This window comes from Babylonia areolata, chromosome 10 (genome assembly GCF_041734735.1).
Source record: "Babylonia areolata isolate BAREFJ2019XMU chromosome 10, ASM4173473v1, whole genome shotgun sequence".
Taxonomy (NCBI): Eukaryota; Metazoa; Mollusca; class Gastropoda; order Neogastropoda; family Buccinidae; genus Babylonia; species Babylonia areolata.
In genome coordinates, this window is record NC_134885.1 from 10,002,607 (window position 1) to 10,015,106 (window position 12,500).

The 12,500-nt window shown below is 46.9% G+C and overlaps 1 protein-coding gene across 1 annotated transcript in view; it reads left to right on the forward strand.

The window, feature by feature from the left end:
- The window catches only part of LOC143286765 (cell surface hyaluronidase-like), a 70,913-nt gene that overhangs the window by 40,741 nt on the left and 17,672 nt on the right, over positions 1-12,500 (forward strand). Inside the window, exons 18-23 of the mRNA XM_076594526.1 lie at positions 647-814; positions 1,532-1,769; positions 4,095-4,313; positions 6,120-6,228; positions 10,272-10,392; positions 12,266-12,433. Coding sequence (XP_076450641.1) covers positions 647-814; positions 1,532-1,769; positions 4,095-4,313; positions 6,120-6,228; positions 10,272-10,392; positions 12,266-12,433 — 1,023 coding nt within the window. The remainder of the gene's footprint in view (positions 1-646; positions 815-1,531; positions 1,770-4,094; positions 4,314-6,119; positions 6,229-10,271; positions 10,393-12,265; positions 12,434-12,500) is intronic.

Genomic DNA, 12,500 nt, shown 5'->3' on the forward strand with positions numbered 1-12,500 from the left:
GTGTGTGTGTGTGTGTGTGTGTGTGTGTGTGTGTGTGTGTGTGTATGTATGTATAAACATACACATACTTACAGTGATTGTAATACACTTGTATAGGTTCAGTTCAGTTTAGTTACTCAAGGAGGCGTCACTGCGTTCGGACATAATCCATATACGCTACACCGCATCTGCTGAGCAGCAGATACCTTGACCAGCAGCGCTGCGTAACCCAACGCGTTTAGTCAACGAGCTCGAGGGAAAAAAAAACAACAACATCATACTTTTATGAGGAATCCACTGATATCCAATAATGAAGGACAGTCGTGACCGACTATGACCATCAGAACAGCAGAGGAGGCAACTGCTGTCCCGACTATTTGGGCTAGAATTTGATTATAGTGGAGAGTGTCTTGCCCAAGTTACTATATCCCCACTTTCTCGGCCATGAAGGTTTTTTTTTAGGACAGTCGGCGTTGGGATGGTTCCCAAAGGCCAACCTATCCCCAAGGCTGCAGCACTAAGAGCCAGTGCAGTCTTGCCTCTCTAGTTTGAGAGTCATAGTCCTTCACAAAAGACTAAGCTGTAAAATGATTTCCCGTTGCAATAGTGAAACCATTGATAATACTTTATTCATTTGTTAATAACTGTTCCTTCTTTGGCCTGGTAGTATTGCCGACTCCAAGCAGGGCGTGACAGGGGGCACAACTCTCTTCGACACGGGTACCCAGGTGTACAAGTGCATCTTCATCGGAGAGACTGAGAATATCGGAACGCCCACGAAACGAAAGATCAACAACGTGGTCTTAAGCTTTAACCGTTCTTACTCTGCAGACCCGTGAGTGTTGAAGTGTGTGTGAGAGAGACGGAGAGAGAGAGAGAGAGAGAGAGAGAGAGAGAGAGAGAGAGAGAGAGAGAGAGAGAGAGAGAGAGGCGTGTGAAGATGCACAATGCGGCTTGGCTGACTGAATGAAATGGAGAGGAATGTGAATTTCAATAATCTGTATAAATTGTATATATCTATTTCCATTAGGTGTCATTTAAATTACCTTTCTATATTTCATTCATTTAATTTGTTTGTTGTGTTCTCTTTTTCTTTTTTATGTTGGACACGTACTGCTAAAAAAAAAAATCAAAAAAAAAATCTCTGTACCAAAGTATAGACCATCAAGTTTGTATATTGTATTGCGTATCGTGTGTGGTGTATCATCATCAAGTAAGTACCACTAGTGTTAACTCTTTCACCGCCATATTTCTGTGTGGAAAAACACTCCCTAGCGCCAAGTATTCTAGGTTTGATGGTCTCAGTCACAACAGGCTTTGGTTCATGTAAAACACAAATGGACTTATTCGCTTCAAACTCGGTCAATGAGCAAACGTTCGTCATTGTTATATAGGCAGGGGGAAATGACAGCAGCTGCCAAACTTTGTTACAATTTGAACAAATGGTCTTACGAATATGACCCCTCGATGTCGACAAAAGTCGCCTATGGCGGTGAAAGAGTTAAATAAAGATTTCAGCAACACACACCACAGTTCCTTGTCGTGTGTACAGGAGGTACACTGTGAACGGAGTTTCCCTGTACCAAGGGCCCATTCTGGTCAACTCCAGCTTCTTTGACAAGTACCAAGACAGGTACTGGTGCCTGGAGGAGAACAAGACGGTAGCGGACTGCAGCCCCAACATGCTCATCTCTCGCCCATCGGCAGCCATCAGCTTCAAGCGCGCCAACACCTACCCCACCATGACCTCATCTTACGCCGTCAACAACACCTTCGGTTTCTGCGACAATGTGAGTGTCCAGTGGGGTGGGGTTTTTTTGTTTTTTTTTTGGTTGTTGTTGTTGTTTTGTTGTTTTGTTGTTGTTGTTGTTGTTTTTGGGGGGTGATTGAAAAAAAAAAAAAATTAGTAGTACGCCTAATGATAAGCCTGTTCGTTATGGGGGGGGGGGGGGGGAGTGGTGGTGTTAGGGTTTGGAGTTAGGGTTGGGGGTTCGGGTGTGGGGCAGTGGTGAGGGGGCATCTCGACAATGATAACAGCAGCTTCGAAAAGCTAGGGGTGGGGTGGGGGGGGTGGCCGGAATTATTCTATTTTATTTACTTATCTATTTCGGTTAATTGATTAAGTGATAAAACAATTGTTTATTTCTTTATTTCTTTAATTATGTATTTATTGTTTCATTTTGCACCATCTCTCTCGTCTTTTTTTATGTAAAAAACACAGGATCACTAATTCTGAGTAAGAAAGTCTAAGATTAAAACAAGGCCAGAGGGAATGTGTGTGTGTGTGTGTGTGTGTGTGTGTGTGTGTGTGTGTGTGTGTGTGTGTGTGTGTGTGTGTGTGTGTGTGTGTGTGTGTGTGTGTTTTCCGATCTCCCAAATCTACAGCTGTGCAGACCTGCTAGTGCTTTAAAACCCCCACGTTCATTCGTATGTATTCACGAGTGGGCTTTTACGTGTGTGACCGTTTTTACCCCCTCGCTATGTAGGCAACCATAATCCGTCTTCGGATGGGGGATGGGTGAGTTGCATGCCGGGAATGTTCTTCTTTCCATAACCCACCGAACGCTGACATGGATTACAGGATCTTTAATATGCGTAACGGACCACTTCTGCATGCGTGTACACACGGAAGGGGTTTTGAGTTGCAACCCACGAATTAAGAAGAAGAAGAAGAAGAAGGAGGAGGAGGAGGAGGAGAAGAAAAAGAAAGGAGAAGGACGAGAAGAAGAGGAAGACGAAATGAGAAGAAGAAGAAGTAGAAGAAGGAGAAGAAGAAGAAGAAGAAGGAGAAGAAGAAGAAGAAAGGAGGACAGAGCCCGTGAGGGTCTGGGTTCGAATCCCGCTCTCGTCCTTTTCTTTGACTGGAAAATCGAACTGAGCGTATAGTCATTTGGATGAGACGATAAACCGAGGTCCCGTCTGCAGCAAGCACACACATAGCGCACTAAAAAAAAAAGAACCCATGGCAACGAGTGTGTTGTCCTCTGGCAAAATTCTGCAGAAGAAATCCACTCTGATATAACACACAAATAAATATCCATGCACTCAAGGCCTGACTAAACGCTTTGGGTAATACTGCTGGTCAGGCATCTGCCTAGCAGATGTGGTGAAGCGTATAATATGGATTTACTCGAACGGAGTGACGCCTCCTTGAGAAAACTAAAACTGACAAGAGAGGCAAGGCCTTCAAGACTCACTTGTGATAAATTAAGTCCCCTTAGCATTAATTACAGAGTAATTTCCCTTTTTTACTATCTGCACCAAAACGTTTGCAAAATAAATAAAACTTCCATGCTTAGCAAAAGAAGTTCCTGTTTGAACAAAAAATGATAATAATGACTCTTGTTGTTGTGTCAGAATAAGAGGTCAAAGTGCCACGTTTAGAGAATACAAAAAATATAAATATAACAGTAAATGCAGTATAACTGGGCTTCTTTTTATTTTTATTTTATTTTTTTTGTGCCCATCCCAGAGGTGCAATATTGTTTTAAACAAGATGACTGGAAAGAACTGAATTTTTCCTATTTGTATGCCACATTTGGTGTCAACTGACAAAGTATTTGCAGAGAAAATGTCAATGTTAAAGTTTACCACGGACACACGGACACACACACACACACACACACACACACAGACAACCGAACACCGGGTTAAAACATAGACTCACTTTGTTTACACAAGTGAGTCAAAAAAAAATTGAAGCGTTTATTTTATTAAGAGTTCTTGCTATAGCGCATATTCTTGAAGCTCTATGCGCTTTACAATAGCACTAAAAACATTCACTCAAACATCCCCACACAAACATATGCATATAATTTGAAACATAGGTGAGAAAGAACAATTAAAATAGGTCATGTCAGTTGATTAAATCAAGAAATGCAACAGGTATAAAAAAAAAAAGAAGAAGAAAAAAAAAAGAAGATAACAACAACAACAAAAATAGACAATTGAAATTGAAAGAACACAAGCACGTATACGCATGCATATATACGTAGGTACATACATACATACATACATACGTACATACATACATACATACAAACACACAAAACACACAACGTGCGCACACACACATACACGCACAAGCGTTGGGCGATGTTGTGCTGGTGATGCAGGTGGACGGTCACCACTGGGTCTACCAGGGAAATGACTCCCTTCCCGACTGGCAATGGAAGGACGGCAACAAGATGGTGTTCGTTAGGGATAAGGACGGCCACCTCACCGGCACTGTCAACGCCTCCATCATCCCCAATTTCCAGCTGCACTCTGGCGATGAGTGTCAGCTTCGAAAGAGCTGGGGGAACATGCTCGTTTGTCCCTACAGATACGTCAAGGTAGGTGCTAAACGTGTATGATAATAAAGTACAAGATCGGTACTCTATGCTATGACGATAATAATAATAATTAATAATAATAATTATATTCATATACCGCTGAAATTTGTGCATAGACAAATCAAAGCGCTTTCGCACCAGTTATTCACACGCATGCGTAACTCTAAAACTGGAGAAGAAACTGAAGACAAGGAAGAGGCAGGGAAGGGAGGCTATTTTGGGAAGAGGTGAGTTTTAAGACCAGACTTTAAAGAGCTGAGTGCGGACACCTGACGAAGAGAAAGAGGAAGTTCATTCCAATTGCAAGATCCAGAGAATGACAACAATACCAACAACAACAATACAATGATAACAACAACAAGAATACAATAATAATGATGATGATGATGATGATGGTGATGATTATCATCATCATGATCATGATCATAATAATAATAATAATGATAATAACTGGACATTTTATCAGCGCTTTCCTCATTACACAACGCGCTTTACAATGCACACAGACACGCATACAAAACACACACTCAGTCTTCAACTCACAACCATGCACAATAAACATATACAATTTCGTACGTACAATACATACATACACGCATACATACATACATTCGACGCACACACAATACAGTGTTACAAATATACCTATACAATCAACTACTTTCATGTATGAGAGTGGGTCTAAAGGAAATGCTGTATTCACAAAATCTGTCCCCTTCCTATCTCTGTGGCTGCCTTCACCTCTACACCCCCATCTCGCTCTCTATGTTCAGCTTCGGATCCACTCTGTTTGCGCACATCCAGATTCAAACACTCCGCTGTTGGACGCCCGTTTTTTCTTTTTGTCTCTCTGGACCTTTCCAAAGGAATGAACTTCCTCTTCTGTTTCGATGTCTGTGTACATTTGCCAGGGTTTTTTGATGTTCTAGCGTTCTAATTTATGCATTCTAAACATGTATGGACAAGTAATTACATCTGTCTGGGTTTATTATTGCCCTCGTGTGAGTTGTTTGTTAGATATTGAAGCTTTTTTGTCGTCCATCCTATTTCTCTTCCTCCTCTCTCTTAGCATAATACATAACCAAAGAAAGAGAGAGATAAAAAACATTGTCATTGTATCATAGCAATGGAACCTACCCTATCTTCCCTTTTAATGTATACATTTGTTTACATGCCGGTGGTTTATGACGACCTAGTGTATGTATGTAACAGTGTATGCGGAGTTAGAAATTGCAGGGCACATCCTTTCCATTGAGCATTTCTCCCTGATGGTGCCGTCCCTTGATCAGTCGAAAGGTAAAGCGAAAGCGAGCAAGGGGCAGCTAGGAAGAGTGGTCCCTGCCTTTTCTTTGTCTTAACCGTTTCACTGCAAAACTCGCATTTATGCAGCGGTTAGGTAGAGGACCCATGTCACTGAAGGGTGACCAGATCATGGGTCTGTTATCCATGAACCTACTGCTCTTTATGTTCGGTGGTTGGATAGGCCATAATTTTCTACACATCACAGGGAAAATCCCCAGCTATTCTTAGACACCATATTTTCTGTGTTTATAGCACAATGGAATTTTGCACTCTAAACTGACTGGCGATGAAAGGGTTAAGTTTCTCAAGTTAAGAGTTATGCATGCGTGCATATGAATGGTGTGAAAGCGCTTTGATTTTGTCTCTGCACAATATTCAGCGTGATGACGATGTACCGGATGAACTAGAAGAAGACTATGATGATGATGATGATGATGAAGATGATGGTGATGACAGTGATGACGATGCCGTTGATGATGAAGGGGTGATGCTGTTTTTATGCAGTTGGAGATTCTGGGCAAGGGAGGCAACCTGTCCCCGAACAGCAAGACAGACACCCCCTTGTTGATCAGACGGGACGACAAGCCCTATGGTGAACCCTTCAACATCACCGGTAACTGTCTCTCCCTCTGTCCGTCCCTTTGTCCTGCTCTCTCTATCCCCCTCCCCACCCCCCGATCCACCCGTCTCTTCCTCTATCCTCTCGTCAGTCCTTTTCCCTCTGTCCATATCTCTGTCCTTCCCTCTGTCCGTCTCTCTGTCCGTCTCCTTCTCTCTTGCCCTCTGTCTATCCCTTAATCCATCTCTATCTCCCCCCCCCTCCCTCCACCCTCTGTCTCTCCCTCTATCCTTTCGTCAGTCCTTTTCCCTCTGTCCATATCTCTATCCTTCCCTCTGTCCGTCTCTCTGTCCCTCTCCTTCTCTCTTGCCCTCTGTCTATCTCTTAATCCATCTCTCTCTGTCTCCCTCCCCTCTGTCTCTTCCTCTATCCTTTCGTCAGTCCTTTTCCCTCTGTCCATATCTCTATCCTTCCCTCTGTCCGTCTCTCTGTCCCTCTCCTTCTCTCTTGCCCTCTGTCTATCTCTTAATCCATCTCTCTCTCTATCTCTCCCACCTCCCTCCACCCTCTGTCTCTTCCTCTATCCTTTAGTCAGTCCTTTCCTCTCTGTCCATATCTCTGTCTTTCTCTCTGTCCGTCCCTCTGTCCCTCTCCTTCTCTCTTGCCCTCTGTCTATCTCTTAATCCATCTATCTCTCTATCTCCCCCACCTCCCTCCACCCTCTGTCTCTTCCTCTATCCTTTCGTCAGTCCTTTTCCCTCTGTCCATATCTCTGTTCTTCCCTCTGTCTTTCCCTCTGTCCGTCTCTCTGTTCTTTTCCCTCTCTTGCCCTCTGTCTCTCCCTCAATCCATCTCTCTATCTTCCCCCACACCCTCTGTCTCTGTCTGTCTGTCTCTCTCTCCTTTCATCAGTCCTTCCCTCTGTCCATACCTCCGTCCTTCCCTCTGTCCGTCCCTCTGTCCTTCTCCCTCTTTCTTGCCCTCTGTCTATCCCTTAATCCATCTCTCTATTTCCCCCCCTCCCTCCCCCCCTGTCTCTTCCTCTATCCTTTCGTCAGTCCTTTTCCCTCTGTCCATATCTCTGTCTTTCCCTCTGTCCGTCTCTCTGTCCCTCTCCTTCTCTCTTGCCCTCTGTCTATCCCTTAATCCATCTCTCTCTATCCCCCCCCTCCCTCCACCCTCTGTCTCTTCCTCTATCCTTTCGTCAGTCCTTTTCCCTCTGTCCATATCTCTGTTCTTCCCTCTGTCTTTCCCTCTGTCCGTCTCTCTGTTCTTTTCCCTCTCTTGCCCTCTGTCTCTCCCTCAATCCGTCTCTCTCTCGCGCTCTCTCTCTCTCTCTCTCTCTCTCTCTCCTTTCGTCAGTCCTTTCCCCTGTCTATACTTCCGTCCTTCCCTCTGGCCGTCTCTCTGGCCGTCTCTCTGTCCCTCTCCTTCTCTCTTGCCCTATGTCTCTCCCTTAATACATCTCTCTATCCCCCAACACCCTCTGTCTCTGTCTGTCTGTCTCTCTCTCTCCTTTCATCAGTCCTTTCCCCTGTCCATACTTCCGTCCTTCCCTCTGTCCTTCCCTCTGTCCGTCCCTCTGTCCTTCTCCCTCTTTCTTGCCCTCTGTCTATCCCTTAATCCATCTCTCTCTATCCCCCCCTCCCTCCACCCTCTGTCTCTTCCTCTATCCTTTCGTCAGTCCTTTTCCCTCTGTCCATATCTCTGTTCTTCCCTCTGTCCGTCTCTCTGTCCCTCTCCTTCTCTCTTGCCCTCTGTCTATCCCTTAATCCATCTCTCTCTCTATCTCCCCCCCCCCTCCCTCCCCCCTGTCTCTTCCTCTATCCTTTCGTCAGTCCTTTCCTCTCTGTTCATATCTCTGTTCTTCCCTCTGTCCGTCCCTCTGTCCTTCTCCCTCTTTCTTGCCCTCTGTCTCTCCCTTTATCTATCTTTCTCTATCTCACCCCCTCCCTCCCCCCTCCCCCCCTCTCTCTTCTTTCGTCAGTGCTTTCCCCTGTCCATATTTCCATCCTTCCCTCTGTCCATCCCTCTGTTCTTCTCCCTCTTTCTTGCCCTTTGTCTCTCCCTTTATCCATCTCTCTATCCCCCCCACACCCTCTGTCTCTGTCTCTCTCCTTTCGTCAGTCCTTCCCTCTGTGCATATCTCTGTCCTTTCCTCTGTCCGTCTCTCTGTCCCTCTCCTTCTCTCTTGCCCTCTGTCTCTCCCTTAACCCATCTCTCTATCCCCCCTCCCTCACACACACACTCTGTCTCTTCCTCTATCCTTCCCTCAGTCCTTCCACTTGTCCATTATCTTTGTCCTTCCCTCTCTCTCCTTCCCTCTGTCTATTCCATCGCCTCTCTCTCTATCTCCTCTCGGTCTCTCCCTTAATACATCTCTCTAGCCCCGTCCCCGCCCCCCACCATCCCCTCCCCCCACCCTCTGTCTCTTCCTCTGTCCTTCCCTCAGTCCTCCCGCCTGTCCATATCTTTCTCCTTCCCTCTCTCTCCTTCCCTCTGTCTCTTCATTCGCCTCTCCCTCTATCTCCCTCTTTGTCCCTCTCTACACCCACCCCGTCTGTCTCTCCCTCTCTCCTTCCATCAGTCTTTTCCCCTGTCCATCTCTCTGTCTTTCCCACTGTCTCTCCCTTTGTCTATCTCCCCTCTGGCTCTCCCTTTGTCCCTCTCTCTATCTCCCCTCTGTCTCTCCCTTTGTCCCTCTCTCTATCTCCCCTCTGTCTCTCCCTTTGTTCCTCTCTCTATCTCCCCTCTGTCTCTCCCTTTGTCCCTCTCTCTATCTTCCCACTGTCTCTCCCTTTGTCCCTCTCTCTATCTCCCCTCTGTCTCTCCCTTTGTCCCTCTCTCTATCTTCCCACTGTCTCTCCCTTTGTCCCTCTCTCTATCTCCCCTCTGTCTCTCCCTTTGTCCCTCTCTCTCTATCTCCCCTCTGTCTCCCCCTTTGTCCCTCTCTCTATCTCCCCTCTGTCTCTCCCTTTGTCCCTCTCTCTATCTCCCCTCTGTCTCCCCCTTTGTCTCTCTCTCTATCTCCCCTCTGTCTCCCCCTTTGTCCCTCTCTCTATCTCCCCTCTGTCTCTCCCTTTGTCCCTCTCTCTATCTCCCCACTGTCTCTCCCTTTGTCCCTCTCTCTATCTCCCCTCTGTCTCCCCCTTTGTCCCTCTCTCTATCTCCCCACTGTCTCTCCCTTTGTCCCTCTCTCTATCCCCTCTGTCTCCCCCTCGATAACTCCCTATGTCTCCCTATCCCCCTCTTTCTCTCCCTCTATCTCTCCCTTTGCTCCTGTTTCTATCCCCCCTGTCTCTCTCTCTCTCTCTCTCTCTCTCTCTCTACGCCCCTCTGTCTCTCCCTCTATCCTCCTCTGTCCCTCTCTATCCTCCCTCTGTCTCTCCCTCTACCCCCACTCTGTCTCTCCCTCTATCCCGCCCTTTGTCCCTCTCTCTATCCCGCCCTCTGTCCCTCTCTCTATCCTCCCTCGGTCTCTCTCTCTAACCCCCCCCCCCCCTCGCTCCTTCTATCCCTCACTCAGTCTTTTCCTCTGTCCATATCTCTGTCCTTCCCTCTGTCCGTCTGTCTACCCACCCCCCCTCTCTGTCTCTCCCTCTATCCCTCTCTCTACATCCCCGCCCCCTCGCCCCCCCCTCGCCTCCCCCCAACCCACCTATCTGATTCACCCTCTCCCCTTCCCCAAGTCCTTTCCCCTTGTCCATCCCTCTGTCTCTCTGTCCTTCCGACTGTTCTTCCTTCTTTCTTTCCCTCTCTTTATATACCCTCCTCTCCTTCCCTATGAGAGAGAGAGAGAGAGAGAGAGAGAGAGAGAGAGAGACAGAGAGAGAGAGAGATTGGAAGAGACAGAGGGAGGGAGCAACTACTACAACTACAAAAACAACAACAACTGCAGCAACTACTACTACCACTACTACTACTACTGCTGCTGCTGCTGCTGCTGCTGCTGCACCACTTTAGCTGTTCCACCTCTGCAAAGACATGTCACTGCCCTACGCCATGCTGATACTGTACCTGTACCTGTACCTGTGTGTGTGTGTGTGTGTGTGTGTGTGTGTGTGTGTGTGTGTGTGTGTGTGTGTGTGGGCGGACAGGTCTGATCCGAAACGAGTTCCTGTTACGCACCAACCGTTCCTTCCTGATCGATTTCAACAAGAAGACCGTCAAGGCTGGCTTCCCTTACGAGATCAGGCTGTTCGGATATGGTGTGGAGAGGTTAGTACACCCTGTACAAACACACACACACACACACACACACACACACACACACAGATTCTGTGAGAGAGAGAGACAGACAGACAGACAGACAGACAGACAGGCAGACAGAAACAGAGAGACACAGACAGACAGACAGACAGACAGAGAGAAAGAGAGACAGACAGAGAGAAAGAGGGACAGACAGACAGACAGAGAGAAAGAGAGACAGACAGACAGACAGAGACAAACAAACAGAAGGAAAGAGAGACAGACAGACAGAGAGAAAGAGAGACAGACAGAGAGAAGGACAGATAGACAGAGACAGACAGACAGACAGAAAGAAAGAAAGGCAGGCAGACAGACAGAGACACTCAGACAGAGAGAAACAGACAGAGAGAAAGAGAGACAGACAGATAGAAAGAGAGACAGGCAGAGGCGGAGTTGGCGAAACGGGACACACAGGAGTCCAACTCTCTCAAGACTTCGTTGAAAAGGATGGCGGCCTGATCAAATGGTAGGCGAAACGCGGGGAAGAAGGCGAAACATGTCTGCCCCCAACAAACCACCTCAGCACAGCACAGCACAGCACAGAACACAGTACAGCACAACACATAACACAGCACAGCACAGCACACACAGAGCACAGCACAGAACACAGCACAGTACAGCACACACAGCACAGCACAGAACACAGCACAGCACAGAGCACAGCACAGCACATCACATAATACAGCACAGCACAGAACACAGCACAGAACACAGCACAGAACACAGCACAGCACAGAATACAGCACAGCACAGCACAGCACAGAACACAGCACAACACAGCACAGAACACAACACAACACAGAATACACCACAGCACAGAACACAACACAACACAGAATACACCACAGCACAGAACACATCATAGCACAGCACAGCACAGCACAATACAGCACAGCATAGAACACAGCACATCACAGAACACAGCACAACACATCACAAAACACAGCATAGCACAGCACATCACAGCACAGCACAGCAGTTTCAGTTTCAAAGGGTGTGCGTGTTTGGACTGATCCAAGCGCTGACGGGCACAATAGCCGAGTGGCTAAAGCATTGGACATTCATTCTGTGGGTCCCGTGTTCGAATCCCGGTGACGGCGCCTGGTGGGTAAAGGGATGGAGATTTTTTTTTTTTTTTCCGATCTCTTATGTCAACATATGTGCAGACCTGCTAGTGCCTGAATTCCCTTCGTGTGTGTACGCACGCAGAAGATCAAATACGCACGTTAAAGATCCTGTAATCCATTTCAGCGTTCGGTGGGTTATGGAAACAAAAACGTACCCAGCATGCACATGCCCGAAAAAGAAGTATGGCTGCCTACATGGCGGGTGTAAAGAAACAAAACGGTCATACATGTAAAAATGTTACAAGTCTGTCTGAGTGTGTACACATGTGTGCGTGTCTGAAATCTGATTGAATGACACAGGAAACGACTGATGTGTGCCCAGTGACAGCTGTCAGTCGGCTCTACCCAGGTAGGCAGCCTGTGGTGCAAAAGACCCCGTGTTATAAAAAGCGCTTAGAGCTTGATCTCCGAACGAGGATAGGCGCTATATAAGTATCCATTTCATCAAATGACTCCCTGTTTGTAAAGTGCTTAGAGCTTGGTCTCTGTTTGAGGACAGGCGCTATATAAGTATCAATATCATCAAATGACCCCGTGTTAGTAAAGCCCTTAGAGCTTGGTCTCTGACCGATGATAGAAACTATATAAGTATTTTTAATTATCATCAAATGACCCCGTGTTTGTAAAGCGCTTAGAGCTGGGTCTCCGACCGAGGATAGGCGCTATATAAGTATCCAAATGTAATCAAATCAACTCAAATCTCTCCTGTGACACAGAGGGGACGTTGTGCGGGTAGGGATCTGCCAGCCCAAGGACGTCACCCACTACGAGATCTCCATGACATACCCCGTGTACATCAAGAACAACGCCACCTGGGTCAAGACTCTGAAGGAGCTCGATGACGACCCCACGGGTGCGGCCTTCTTCCACGACAAAACCAATGGGTAAGTCTCCGTCTTCCCGGTCGGTCACTGGATCCTCGACAGAGGTTTCGAGTAAATCTTCGAGTAA